We start from the raw sequence: 13,903 nt of genomic DNA on the forward strand, positions 1-13,903 counted from the left end.
GGGACCGGCGGTACAGAGAGGGAGTAAATGGAGGAACAACGAAACTGTTCTTCAGCAACATCACTGAGGCACACAAAAATATAAGAGAAAGAAGATTCAGTCCTGAGATGACACAGGTACTCACAGGCCATGGGCCCTTTGCAGGGTACCTGTGTCGTTTCAAACTGAAAGAATCGCCAGAATGCGAATGCGACAGTGGGGTGGAACAATCCATCCCTCACTTACTAACGGAGTGCCCGATTTTTGCCTCCTCCAGGTGCGACCTGGAACAAATGACTGGCATGTCGCTTAGTCTCCAGGGACTGCCCGACATGCTAGCTTGTCACAGGACGCACCTGGAGGCTTTTTGCCAAAAAATTACTAGACGAACAGTCAGGTTCAATAAAAGTAAAGCCAGGGCGGGGACCGCGAGGCGGCCGGCGCCCACTTGCTAATGGGTATTATGAGAATACTCACGGACAAGTGAAATCCGCCCGCCTCGCGGGCCACGTCTCGCCATAGAAAGGACTGCAAAACATTAGAGTAAAAAATTAGATATAAGTAGGTTAAGCAAAGTCTGTGAAAATCTGTATTTAAATCCTAATAAAAATTGAGTTGTGTGTAAATTATTGTGAGGATGAATGACAGAAAAGAGGGAAGTTTAGCTTAGACAACGCCCCCGGCGATAAAGTAGCCGGGGAAGGTAGGCCTATTAGGTGTTATAAAAAAAAAAAAAAAAAAAAAAAAAAAAAAAAAAAAAAAAAAAAAAAAAAAAACCGGAGTCGCAGTTGAACCGCCGTCCGAGTTGGTCAGAAATCAGTAGTGCTCCGGGTCTAAAAATCCTAAAAATAGGTTTTTTGTTTCTAATTAAACAGTGTTATACATCATTTTGTGCGTCTTGTGACGACGAATCTAAATATATAAAGATTGTGTAACAAAAAATTTAAAAAAGTGACAAAAAAGTGCAAAAAACCTAAAAATATAAAGAAATTGGTGACAAAAGTGAGTGCGACGCGCAAACCAGATCGGTGACCCGAAAATTTTTGTGCACCGTTTGATGCGCCTCTGAAAGCTGCTTCGATCGATGCCTCACTCGGATTTTTTGGCTTAAAGGTTTGGGAAAAATTTCTTAAAAACAAAAAAGGGGCGTGACCACCAGACGGTGAAATAGAGCCGTCCCCCACTGGTGCTATATGTCAAACGACGTGTTTTAAAAAGTCTTGAAGATTGACGTATAGCACGAAAAAATCGGACTTGGGGAAAAATTTTTAAAGGGAAATAACCAACATAACCTAACAAAAACAAAGTATTTCATACCATAACTTTAAAACTAAAGCGGCGACCCCAACAATAAAAATCACTAATAGATAGAGCTCAAAAAGCCGCGTTTAACGAGGGGTCGAGGGGAATTTTCCGACCAGGAACAAAAAAGAAAAAAGGGAAAAACCTAAAAACCACGTGGCACGTGGTCGGTGTTCCCGAGGGAAATCAACAACGTGCGACACACTAAAAAGAAGCTCTCGTCGAGTTCTACCGAACAACGCTTTAAAAGCAAAAATCGACTCAGCGGTTCCGGAGAAAAGGCGACGGGAAGACTCAGGACAAAAAACAGGGAATAACTCGGGAACGGTAGGAGATAGGGGTTTTTTAACGTCACCCCGGTATATGGATATATATCCATATACTGGTCTTGGTTGCGGGGCTTAGCTTTATATTATAAAAGTTTTTAAAATTCAAAAATCAAAAATTTGCAAAAATACCGAAAATTTACAAAATTTTTCAAAATCGGTAAAACTTTAACAGCCCGTAACTCAAAAACGGTGCATTTTTCGGGATTTTTGACAGCAGACTTGTATACGTATATACGTATACAAGCCTTGCTCCTATTATTAAATTCTATATAAATACATAAAAAACTCCCCCCCTGGTGGGAGTTACCCCCCAACCTCCCCCCCTCTCGCCGTTTTCGAGTTGTCCTCAAAAATAGTTGTAAGTAGCATAAGATATTAGGATAAGACATCACTGCGGGGCATTGTCGGCTCAAACAATTCAGCAGATTTTAAGAAATCCCACTTTTATTAAAAAGTTTTATAGAATTACCCATCCCCACCCTTTTTTATAAAACCGTATTGATTGCTCTAAATAGAAAATTGTTAGGGCAACACGAGGAAGAAAACCGCGTCGAGATCGGAGCAAGGACACCGAAACTACGATAAATTCTTCTTTTTGGCGGCCATTTTGTCCGCCATCTTGAAAAACCTAAAATAGCATATCTCCGGAACGGGTTGCCCGATCTTCACGGGACTCTCGACCCTCGAAAGGCCTGACTTCGCTCCGCTAAATAAATATCCAAAAATTGTAAAAAAGTAGAGTCGACTCTACCAACCCGGTTTTTTCGCCAATCAGGTCGGGTGAGGGGCGCTCATCACAACAGTGAAAACCGCGGCCTCCTCCGATAAAAATTGGCAAAGTTATTACAGAAATTCGGATTGACGGCCATTTTGTACGCCATCTTGAATAATTTAAAAGCGTTATATCTCAAAAACTACTAATCCGATTTACAAAAGATATACATCAAACAAAAGGGCTCAAGCAGCCCGATTGGCCTGGGTGGTAGAGACGGCTCTACATAGAGTCGGAAAATTTTTCTAAATCTGTGATAAACCGACGAAACTAGGATAAGTTGACGGCTGCCACCCTATTGGGGACAGACCTTAGATTAAGTTTAAAAAGTTGACAAACCGACGGCTGCCACCCTTTTGGGGACAGACCTTAATATTAAGTATATAATAATTGTTTTAAAGAATTGTAATCCTGTTTTTGACTAATGCTATTTATTAAATTGAAATTACTGGATTGAAAATTTTAAAATAAATTACTGACTCGGCTACTACCCCTTTTGGGAGTAGACCTTAGGATAAGTTTTATAGTAATTTAAAAAACTGTTTTTTTAAAAAATTATTCTTCTTATTTATTTATTGACTCGGCTATCACCCTATTGGGGATAGACCTTAGGTTAAGTTATAGAATAATCAATAATTGTATATAAATATTTTATTATATTATCGACGCGGCTACTACCCTATTGGGAGTAGACCTTAGGCTAAACAGCTATTGAACTTAATTAAATTTTAAAAAACCGACTACACCTAATAGGCAAAATGCTGGGTCTCCGCACACCACCCAAAAGCCAGACATCGGCGCCTGGCATTAGGCGCAGCATTGATAAATGGGAGGAGGCCTCCAGCCAAGTCCCAAAGGTGGTAAAAGAGGCTCCCCTGGTGGGTGCGAGTGGAGGGGGAAAGTCTCCTACTCCCGCACAAACCAGGGAAAAAGAAGCCAAAAACTGCTACCTCAAGGCAATGGCGCACCTGGCGGAATCCAGGAATATAAAGACTGATATTAAAACAGGAGTACAGTCAGCAGTAAAGCGGCTGTACCAGATAGTAAAGGAGGCCGAAGAGGAACTAATGAGAAACCCAAATAAAGGAACACCAAAAAATAAAAATGACAAAAAATCAGAAGCAAACGACAGGCTAGAAAAACAGATAGAGAAAATGGAAACAGAAAACAGAAAACTGGAAAAGCTGAGAATAGATATGGAGCATCTGGCAATGAAAAACAACGAAAGCATCCTGTCCGAGATTAGAAAAGAGTTCGAACAAAAAGAAAAGAAGGAAATAGAAAGGCAAAACAAACTGGAAAGCAAAATGAAGTCGTATGCAGAAGCGACCAAAGAAAATCTCGGTCAGGATCAACACGGAAAAGACGGCCCGGGACGACAAAAACCAAGACGAACGCTGCACTCTGTCGTTGTGGCGCCAAAGAGTGCGACCGACACGGCAGAGGAAACAATGCAAAACATTCGGCACCTGCTGAATGCAAAGGACGAAGGCTGGCAGGTGGAAAACATAAGGAGAGCCAGAGATGGGAAGGTGATAATGGGCTGCAGGACGGAGGAAGAAAGGAACAAACTAAAAGAAAAGCTAGGGGAACAAATGACAGTGAAGGACACACAAAACAAAAAACCCTTAGTAAGAGTGAAAAATCTCCTGTCCTGCAACTCGATAGAGGATATCTCCCGGGCCATAAAAAACCAGAATAAAAACGTGACTGCGCACCTGGAGGAACGGGACTTAGAAATCACGGAAAAATATCGAAAGAAAGCTAGAAACCCTCTGGAGAGCCACGTGGTCCTGCAGGTCACGCCTAAATTATGGCAATCACTGACAACAGCTGGCAGGATACACGTGGACCTGCAGAGGGTCTGGGTAGAGGACCAATCCCCTCTGGTCCAGTGTACAATGTGTCTGGGATATGGACACACCCGTCGACACTGTAAGAATGAGACAGAGGAGTGCAGTCACTGCGGAGGAGCCCACATGAGGGCTGATTGCCAGATGCACAAGGAGGGGAAGCCTCCCAGCTGCGTTAATTGTAAAACAGTAAAAGGCAAAAACGCGGAGCACGGAGCCTTCAGCCAGAGCTGTCCAACCCGGCAGGGATGGGACAAAGCGGCAAGGCAAAGTTACGCGTATTGCTAAAAAGCCGAGGGCACAAATGAAAATACCGGCTTTCTCCTGGCACAAGCGAACCTAAGAAAAAAGAGAATCGCAATCCAGGAGTTTGTAAAAGAAGCGGGCGGTAGAAACGTAAAGATAGCACTACTCCAAGAACCGTACACAGGGGCCAGTAAACAGATGGCAGAAAGCCCTGTGTACAGAGTAGTGCAGTGCGTACCCACAGAAAAGAAACCGGTGAAGGCGGCGATACTTGTTTTCGACGAACACATCGAAGTCATACAAGACAAGACACTAATCACGGAAAACATAGTGGCTGCCGTCCTGAGAACGGACCAGTGGGAAATAGGGGTAATTTCTGTGTACTTTGAAGGCGATGAACCCATCGAACCATACCTCGAACAACTAGGAAGCGTCACGAAAAAGCTAAAAACCAAGATGGTGCTAATTGGAGGGGACGTGAACGCATGGAGTGAGTGGTGGGGGAGCCGAAACGAAGACGCACGAGGAAAGGAATTACGAGGGTTCCTTGATGAGGAAGGGCTGAGCATCCTAAATTGTGGCAACACACCCACCTTCGACACCGTACGAGGGGGCCGTAGATACACGAGTGCAGTTGATATCACCGTATGCACAACGGCTCTCCTCAGCAAGGTAACAAGATGGTGGGTTGATACTTCGATTACCAGTTCAGACCACAACACAATTTTTGTGACTACAGCCCTTCAAAAACCCCAAACGCACACACTACCAAAAACGACCCGCAAATACAATACGAAAAAAGCAGACTGGGAGGAATTCAAGAACAATGTAAGGGGACATGGCATAAGCACAGAAACCATTCAAGGACAGAACACAAAAGCCGGGGTCAACAACTTAGTAATGAGCTACATGAAATCAATTATAAATGCCGCTGAAAAATATATCCCCAAATATAAACAAAAAAGGAAACGCTTCGAACCACCCTGGTGGAACAAGGAAATAGAGGCCCTTAAGAAAGATATGACAAGGAAAAAGAAAAGGATCTCATACGCAGCTCCCAGGAGGAGAGAGTGCGTAATAACCGCCTACCTGGAGGCGAAAAAGACATATGAAGAGGAGATCGAGAGGGCCCAGAAGGAAGGGTGGAAAAAACTTTGCACGAAGCGAGAAGGGGAAAGCTTATGGGACAGGATATATAAAATAATAAGGAAGGCGGAAGGGATCAGGGAGGACACCACGCTGATAGAGAAGGGCATTTCGTTGAATTCAGAACAATCCGTGCAGCTGCTGGCCCAGAAATTCTTCCCGCCAGACAATTATGAGATGGATAATGATATCCATCGATTAACAAGAAAAGCAGTCGAGGAAATGACAAGCAGCCTGCGGGAAAGTAGTGCTGATGAAGTGCCAATTACAATGGCGGAGCTCATCGGCACTGCTCGAAGCTTCAACCCGAGGAAGGCCCCGGGGGCTGACGGACTCACCGCCGATATCTGCTGCGCAGCTATCACGGCGAACCCGGAGGTTCCCCTGGCCATCTTCAACAAATGCCTCGAAGTGGGATGCTTCCCTGATCTATGGAAGGAATGCACGATAGTGGTACTGAGGAAGCCAGGAAAGGAGGACTACGCGGCCGCCAAGTCATACCGTCCAATAGGCCTCCTGCCAGTCATGGGGAAGATACTAGAAAAGGTGATGATAAACAGAATTAGACACAGCCTACTCCCCAGGATGAGCAGGAGGCAGTATGGCTTTATGCCGGGAAAAAGCACGGAAGATGCCCTCTTCGATATCTTGACCAAAGCGAGGAGCCACATAAAAAACAAAGAAATAGTGTTGATGGTGTCGCTGGATATCGAGGGGGTTTTCGACAACGCTTGGTGGCCAGCGATCAAGTACCAACTGGCGAAGAAAGACTGTCCCAAGCAACTAAGGCTGGTAGTGGAAGACTACTTCAAAGGCAGGAGAGTGGTGGTCCGCTACGCAAACAGAGAGCATGTGAGGCAACCGGAAAAGGGATGCATCCAAGGCTCGATTAGCGGCCCCACTTTCTGGAACATCTTGCTCGACCCACTACTGGTCGAATTAGAAGAAGATGGGACATACGCACAGGCTTTCGCAGACGATGTGGTGCTGATGTTCAGCGGAACGGACACGCACTCCATCGAGAACCGAGCAAACGTTGCCCTCGAGTATGTGAGGAAGTGGGGTATCGAGAATAAGCTCAACTTCGCGCCACAAAAAACCAAAGCAATGGTCCTGACGCGAAGGTTGAAGTTCGATACCCCAAAAATTAGAATGAATGGACAGGATATTGTCATAGAGAAGGAAATTAAACTATTGGGATTGACTATAGACGAAGGGCTAACGTTTAACAAGCACGTGCAAAATGTCACGAGGAAAGCGGCAGATATACATAAAAAAGTAGCAAGAATGGCGAAGCTGGAATGGGGAATGACGGGAGACATGGTACACCAGGTATACCAAGCCGTCATAGAGCCGATAATTACATACGCGTCGGCAGCCTGGGCACCGACAGTTAAGAAACTGTGCACAAGGAAAAAGCTGGAGACGGTGCAGAGGGCATTTGCACAAAAAATTGCAAAGACATATAGGACGGCATCGCTAAATTCCGCGACGCTATTGGCGGGGATACTGCCCCTCGACCTCAGGGTGGAAGAAGCCGCCGCAATGTTTGAGGCCAGGAGGGGGTCGTCTCCGTTTTTACGCGAAGGAGACCGGATTGAGCGAGCCGTACCTGCAATAGAAGAACCCCATCCCGCGGAAAAACCGGAGATAAGCTTCGCCATCACCAATGACCCCGGCCAATTACAAAACGACGACACAACCATATCTATATATACGGACGGAAGCAAGACGGAGCGAGGAGTGGGAGCCGCCTGGTCAAAATGGGAAAATGGCAAAGAGATTAAATGGAAAAAGATAAAGATGGCCCCCTACTGCACCGTCTATCAAGCAGAGCTGGCAGCTCTCGTTGGTGCAATAGGGGAGGCGGCGATGGGGGGTACTAACGTGAACATCTGCAGCGACTCGAGGTCCTCGCTCGAGGCCATCGCGGGCGGACGCTCTCGAAATCCCCGAGTCGTCGAGATCCGCCGACACCTAGTGGAGAGCCGAAGAAACGGCCAAAATATAAAACTCCACTGGGTGAAGGCGCACGTCGGCACAGAGGGGAATGAGAGGGCGGACGAACTCGCGAGGGCCGCGGCGGATACCTCAAAGGTCAAAGCAATCCACGTGGAGTACCCCCTATCGCACATCAAGAAGGAAGTGAGAAGGAAGACGCTAGAAGAGTGGGACCGGCGGTACAGAGAGGGAGTAAATGGAGGAACAACGAAACTGTTCTTCAGCAACATCACTGAGGCACACAAAAATATAAGAGAAAGAAGATTCAGTCCTGAGATGACACAGGTACTCACAGGCCATGGGCCCTTTGCAGGGTACCTGTGTCGTTTCAAACTGAAAGAATCGCCAGAATGCGAATGCGACAGTGGGGTGGAACAATCCATCCCTCACTTACTAACGGAGTGCCCGATTTTTGCCTCCTCCAGGTGCGACCTGGAACAAATGACTGGCATGTCGCTTAGTCTCCAGGGACTGCCCGACATGCTAGCTTGTCACAGGACGCACCTGGAGGCTTTTTGCCAAAAAATTACTAGACGAACAGTCAGGTTCAATAAAAGTAAAGCCAGGGCGGGGACCGCGAGGCGGCCGGCGCCCACTTGCTAATGGGTATTATGAGAATACTCACGGACAAGTGAAATCCGCCCGCCTCGCGGGCCACGTCTCGCCATAGAAAGGACTGCAAAACATTAGAGTAAAAAATTAGATATAAGTAGGTTAAGCAAAGTCTGTGAAAATCTGTATTTAAATTCTAATAAAAATTGAGTTGTGTGTAAATTATTGTGAGGATGAATGACAGAAAAGAGGGAAGTTTAGCTTAGTCAACGCCCCCGGCGATAAAGTAGCCGGGGAAGGTAGGCCTATTAGGTGTTAATAAAAAAAAAAAAAAAAAAAAAAAAAAAAAAAAAAAAAAACCTAACCTAACCTAACCTAACCTAACCTAACCTAACCTAACCTAACCTAACCTAACCTAACCTAACCTAACCTAACCTAACCTAACCTAACCTAACCTAACCTAACCTAACCTAACCTAACCTAACCTAACCTAACCTAACCTAACCTAACCTAACCTAACCTAACCTAACCTAACCTAACCTAACCTAACCTAACCTAACCTAACCTAACCTAACCTAACCTAACCTAACCTAACCTAACCTAACCTAACCTAACCTAACCTAACCTAACCTAACCTAACCTAACCAACGAGTCGCAGTTGAACCGCCGTCCGAGTTGGTCAGAAACCAGTAGTGCTCCGGGTCTAAAAATCCTAAAAATAGGTTTTTTGTTTCCAATTAAACAGTGCTACACATCATTCTGTGCGTCTTCTGACGACGAATCTTATAGTGTAAAGTTTTTGTAACAAAAAATTTAAAAAAGTGACAAAAAAGTGCAAAAAACCAAAAAATTGAAAGAATTTGGTGACGAAAGTGAGTGCGACGCGCAAACCAGATCGGTGACCCGACAATTTTTGTGCACCGTTTGATGCGCCTCTGAAAGCTGCTTCGATCGATGCCTCACTCGGATTTTTTGGCTTAAAGGTTTGGGAAAAATTTCTTAAAAACAAAAAAGGGGCGTGACCACCAGACGGTGAAATAGAGCCGTCCCCCACTGGTGCTATATGTCAAACGACGTGTCTTAAAAAGTCTAGAAGATTGACGTATAGCACGAAAAAATCGGACTTGGGGGAAAATTTTTAAAGGGAAATAATCAACATAACCTAACAGAAACTAAGTGTTTTATACCATAACTTTAAAACTAAAGCGGTGACCCCAACAATAAAAATCACCAATAGATAGAGCTCAAAAAGTTGCGTTTAACAAGGGGTCGAGGTGAATTTTCCGACCAGGAACAAAAAAGAAAAAGGGGAAAAACCTAAAAACCACGTGGCACGTGGTCGGTGTTCCCGAGCTAAATCATCAACGTGCGACACACTAAAAAGAAGCTCTCGTCGAGTTCTACCGAACAACGCTTTAGAAACTAAAATCGACTCAGCGGTTCCGGAGAAAAGGCGACGGGAAGACTCAGTATAAAAAACAGGGAATAACTCGGGAACGGTAGGAGATAGGGGTTTTTTTTAACGTCACCCCAGTATATGGATATATATCCATATACTGGTCTTGGTTGCGGGGCTTAGCTTTATATTATAAAAGTTTTTAAAATTCAAAAATCAAAAATTTGCAAAAATACCAAAAATTTACAAAATTTTTCAAAATCGGTAAAACTTTAACAGCCCGTAACTCAAAAACGGTGCATTTTTCGGGATTTTTGATAGCAGACTTGTATACGTATATACGTATACAAGCCTTGCTCCTATTATTAATTTATATATAAATACATAAAAAACTTCCCCCCTGGTGGGAGTTACCCCCCAACCCCCCCCCCCTCTCGCCGTTTTCGAGTTGTCCTCAAAAATAGTTGTAATTAGTATAAGATATTAGGATAAGACCTCACTGCGGGGCACTGTCGGCTCAAACATTTCAGCAGTTTTTAAGAAATCCCACTTTTATTAAAAAGATTTATAGAATTACCCATCCCCACCCTTTTTTATAAAATCGTATTAATTGCTCTAAATAGAAAATTCTTAGGGCAATACGAAGGAGAAAACCGCGTCGAGATCGGAGCAAGGACACCGAAACTACGATAAATTTTTCATTTCGGCGGCCATTTTGTCCGCCATCTTGAAAAACCAAAAATCGCATATCTTCGGAACGGGTTGCCCGATCTTCACGGGACTCTCGACCCTCGGAAGGCCTGACTTCGCTCCGCTAAATAAATATCTAAAAATTGTAAAAAAGTAGAGTCGACTCTACCAACCCGGTTTTTTCGCCAATCAGGTCGGGTGAGGGGCGCTCATCACAACAGTGAAAACCGCGACCTCCTCCGATAAGAATTGGCAAAGTTATTACAGAAATTCGGATTGGCGGCCATTTTGTACGCCATCTTGAATAACTTAAAAGCGTTATAGCTCAAAAACTACTAATCCGATTTAAAAAAGATATACATCAAACAAAAGGGCTCAAGCAGCCCGATTGGCCTGGATGGTAGAGACGGCTCTACATAGAGTCGGAAAAAATTTTTAAATCTGTGATAAACCGACGAAACTAGCATAAGTTGACGGCTGCCACCCTATTGGGGACAGACCTTAGTTTAAGTTTAAAAAAGTTGACAAACCGACGGCTGCCACCCTTTTGGGGACAGACCTTAATATTAAGTATATAATAATTGTTTTAAAGAATTGTAATCCTGTTTTTGACAAATACTATTTATTAAATTGAAATTACTGTACTGAAAATTTTAAAACAATTTACTGACTCGGCTACTACCCCTTTTGGGAGTAGACCTTAGGGTAAGTTTTATATAGTATTTTAAAAACTGTTTTAAAAAACTATTCTTCTTTATTTACTGACTCGGCTATCACCCTATTGGGGATAGACCCTTAATATAACTGGTGCCATTCGTGACAGTCTGCAAACCCTTTTGGGAGTAGGCCATAGCTTTAAGACCTATATATTGAAATTATAAATATTATCAAAATCGACAAACTTATAACTACATGCTTTTGTAAATATACAAAACATATTATATTAATTGTATTATAACACTGACACACTACAGCCTACAAACACGTAAAATAAAACATAACAAAAATGTTCGGTATACGTACTCCAACAAAGGTCACCACCCCGACACCCCAAGCGATTGAAAGAGAGGAAAGAGAAGGACTGGCCCCTGTACAGCCACAAACTCCTACCTTAACACCAGCGGTGAGAAAAAGCATCGGAGAGCTGGAAGCGGCTATAGCTCAGAGCGCAGAAGGGCTGAAAAAGCAAAAGCAATATAAAAACAGACTTACTGAAGCCGCTGCAGTGCAGCAGAGCGCTCTCCTTCAGCTTGACGCCGCCCGAAATCTCAAAGGCGAAATAAAGGCAGCGGTTACCTCGGCAGTAAAAAGACTCTACGAACTAGTCAAAGAGGCCGATTCGCAAACAAAGGAAGGAAAGGATAAGAGGAAGGAAAAGGAAAGGGGGAGCGAGGAGGTGCTAGAAAAGGAGAAAGACAAAAACAAAACATACAACATAGACACCACACCGCAAGCCAAAATGTATCAAATGGACGAACACCTTAAGCGGCTGGAAAAAGAAACTAAAAAGCTGGAAGATGTAAGCAAACTACTCCAGGATAATATAAAACAAAATAAAAGAAAACCAGACGCCATCCTAGAAGATCAAAGAGGGCAGAAGATTCTTTGTCACGTCGAGGAAAACGCAAGGAAGCTCGAAGAAATTAAAGAAAAGATGGGAGAACAAGAGCTAAAAGAAATTAAAATGCTCCTAGAAACCCAAATTGAGAAAACTGATGAAAGAGACCGAAATATCGAGGAAAGAATCGAGCGGACGTATGCTAACGTCGTGGCATCAAACAGCAACACAGTGCAAAGGCAACAACCATTCACCACCAGTAACAACCAGAACCGCACAAATCACCCCCTCACATACAAGCCAAAAACACACAAGCTAGTAGTAAAGTCCAACAGCCAAGAAACGAATTCGGAGATCTACGAAAGGATACGCTCGACAGTAGACCCGAAAACTACTGGACTTCGGTTGGATACTATCCGGAAAACCAAAGATCAGAAAGTGATAGTGGGGTGCCGAGAAGAAGAACAAATAAAAGAGCTCACCGAGAGATTGCTAAGGGACAAAACACTAACAGTGGAAACCCTAAAATATAAGGATCCGCTGGTTATGTTGAGGGGCGTTCTGCAAATCCACACTGATGAGGATTTAATCCAACTTATAGGGGCGCAGAACAAGCAAATGTTCTCAGGGATCAAAGAGGAGGAACAAAGAATAACCGTCAAAAGACGCAGAACAGCAAGAAACCCTCACCTGCAGAACGTTATACTACAAGTGTCCCCTATGATATGGAAAAGAATGGTGGAGGCCGGAAGAGTGCATGTTGAACTCCAGAGAGTGGTGGTCCACGACCAGTCACCATTAATACAATGCACAAACTGCCTAGGATATGGTCACACGCGAAAATATTGTGAAAACACCAAAGAGGTCTGCGCACACTGTGGGGAGGAACACAAAAAGATGGACTGTCAAAAACACAAAACAGGACACCCCCCCATGTGCGTTAACTGTACCACGTCAAATATCAAAGCGGACCACAACGCTTTCGATACCGACTGTCCTACGAGAGCGAGATGGGAGGCACTGGCGAGAGCGACGGTAGCATACTGCTAAGGGCACCAACGGCAAACAAGACATCTATTTAATGTGCCAGGCAAACCTCCAACGAAAGGAACTGGCCCAAAACGAATTAAGGATTGAGGCCAAAAACAGAGGCATACTTGCTGCTCTCGTCCAGGAACCATACACTGGCTCTGAAGGGAGGGTTAAGCAACAGTCAGGAGTCAGAGTATATCAACACGAGCAAGCAGGAGCCACCGTGACAAAGGCTGCGATTTTCGTCTTTGACGAGAACATTGAGGTAATCCAATTTCTGGAATTGACATCGCCAAACGTGGTAGTAGTGATGCTACGCACGGAGGCATGGGAGATCACCCTGGTATCCCTCTATCTTGAGCCAGAACCCAAAGATGTCCAGCCTCACATAGACCAGATACAGAAAATATGCAGCAAGATTAAAAAGAGTGTACTTCTGGCCGGTGACGTCAATGCAAAAAGTCCGTGGTGGTGCAGCCCCATAGTCGACCACAGAGGCGACCTCATAGCAGAAACCCTCCACAGTATGAACTTTGAAATACTAAACAACAGTAACATACCAACTTACGACACTGTGAGGGGTGGGAAAATGTTCAAAAGCCACGTGGACATCACCGCATGCACCACGGACCTATTAGCGGTAATAGACGACTGGAGGGTGGAGGAAGGATTGGTGAGCTCCGACCATAACGCAACCACGTTCAAGGTAATGCTCGAAAGATCGAAAGGAAGGACAATAGAAAGAACCACTAGAAAATACAATACTAGAAAAGCAAACTGGTTCCTCTTTGAACGGCGACTGACTGAGCTCCTGGAAGAAGCCAAAATAAACATAGGAGAAATCAACAAGATAAGCAACAAGAAACAGCTAGAGGAAATGGTAGCAAAATACTCTGAAGCAGCGATCGTAGCCACAAAAGAAGCCGTTCCAGAGATAAAGAAGAGATCCTCCAATACACTACCTTGGTGGAATGAGGAGCTGGAAAAAAGAAGGAAAATGGTCAGAACGAAGAAAAGACGCATAAGATGCGCGGCATAAGCTCGTAG

General features: G+C 44.3%; 1 protein-coding gene across 1 annotated transcript in view; it reads left to right on the top strand.

The window, feature by feature from the left end:
* The window catches only part of LOC123717093 (cingulin), an 86,667-nt gene that overhangs the window by 30,879 nt on the left and 41,885 nt on the right, over positions 1 to 13,903 (top strand). The window contains exon 2 of the mRNA XM_045672898.1: positions 11,541 to 12,083. Within this exon, the coding sequence (XP_045528854.1) occupies positions 11,541 to 12,083 (543 nt within the window). The remainder of the gene's footprint in view (positions 1 to 11,540; positions 12,084 to 13,903) is intronic.

This window comes from Pieris brassicae, chromosome 12 (genome assembly GCF_905147105.1).
Source record: "Pieris brassicae chromosome 12, ilPieBrab1.1, whole genome shotgun sequence".
In the NCBI taxonomy this organism is placed as follows: Eukaryota; Metazoa; Arthropoda; class Insecta; order Lepidoptera; family Pieridae; genus Pieris; species Pieris brassicae.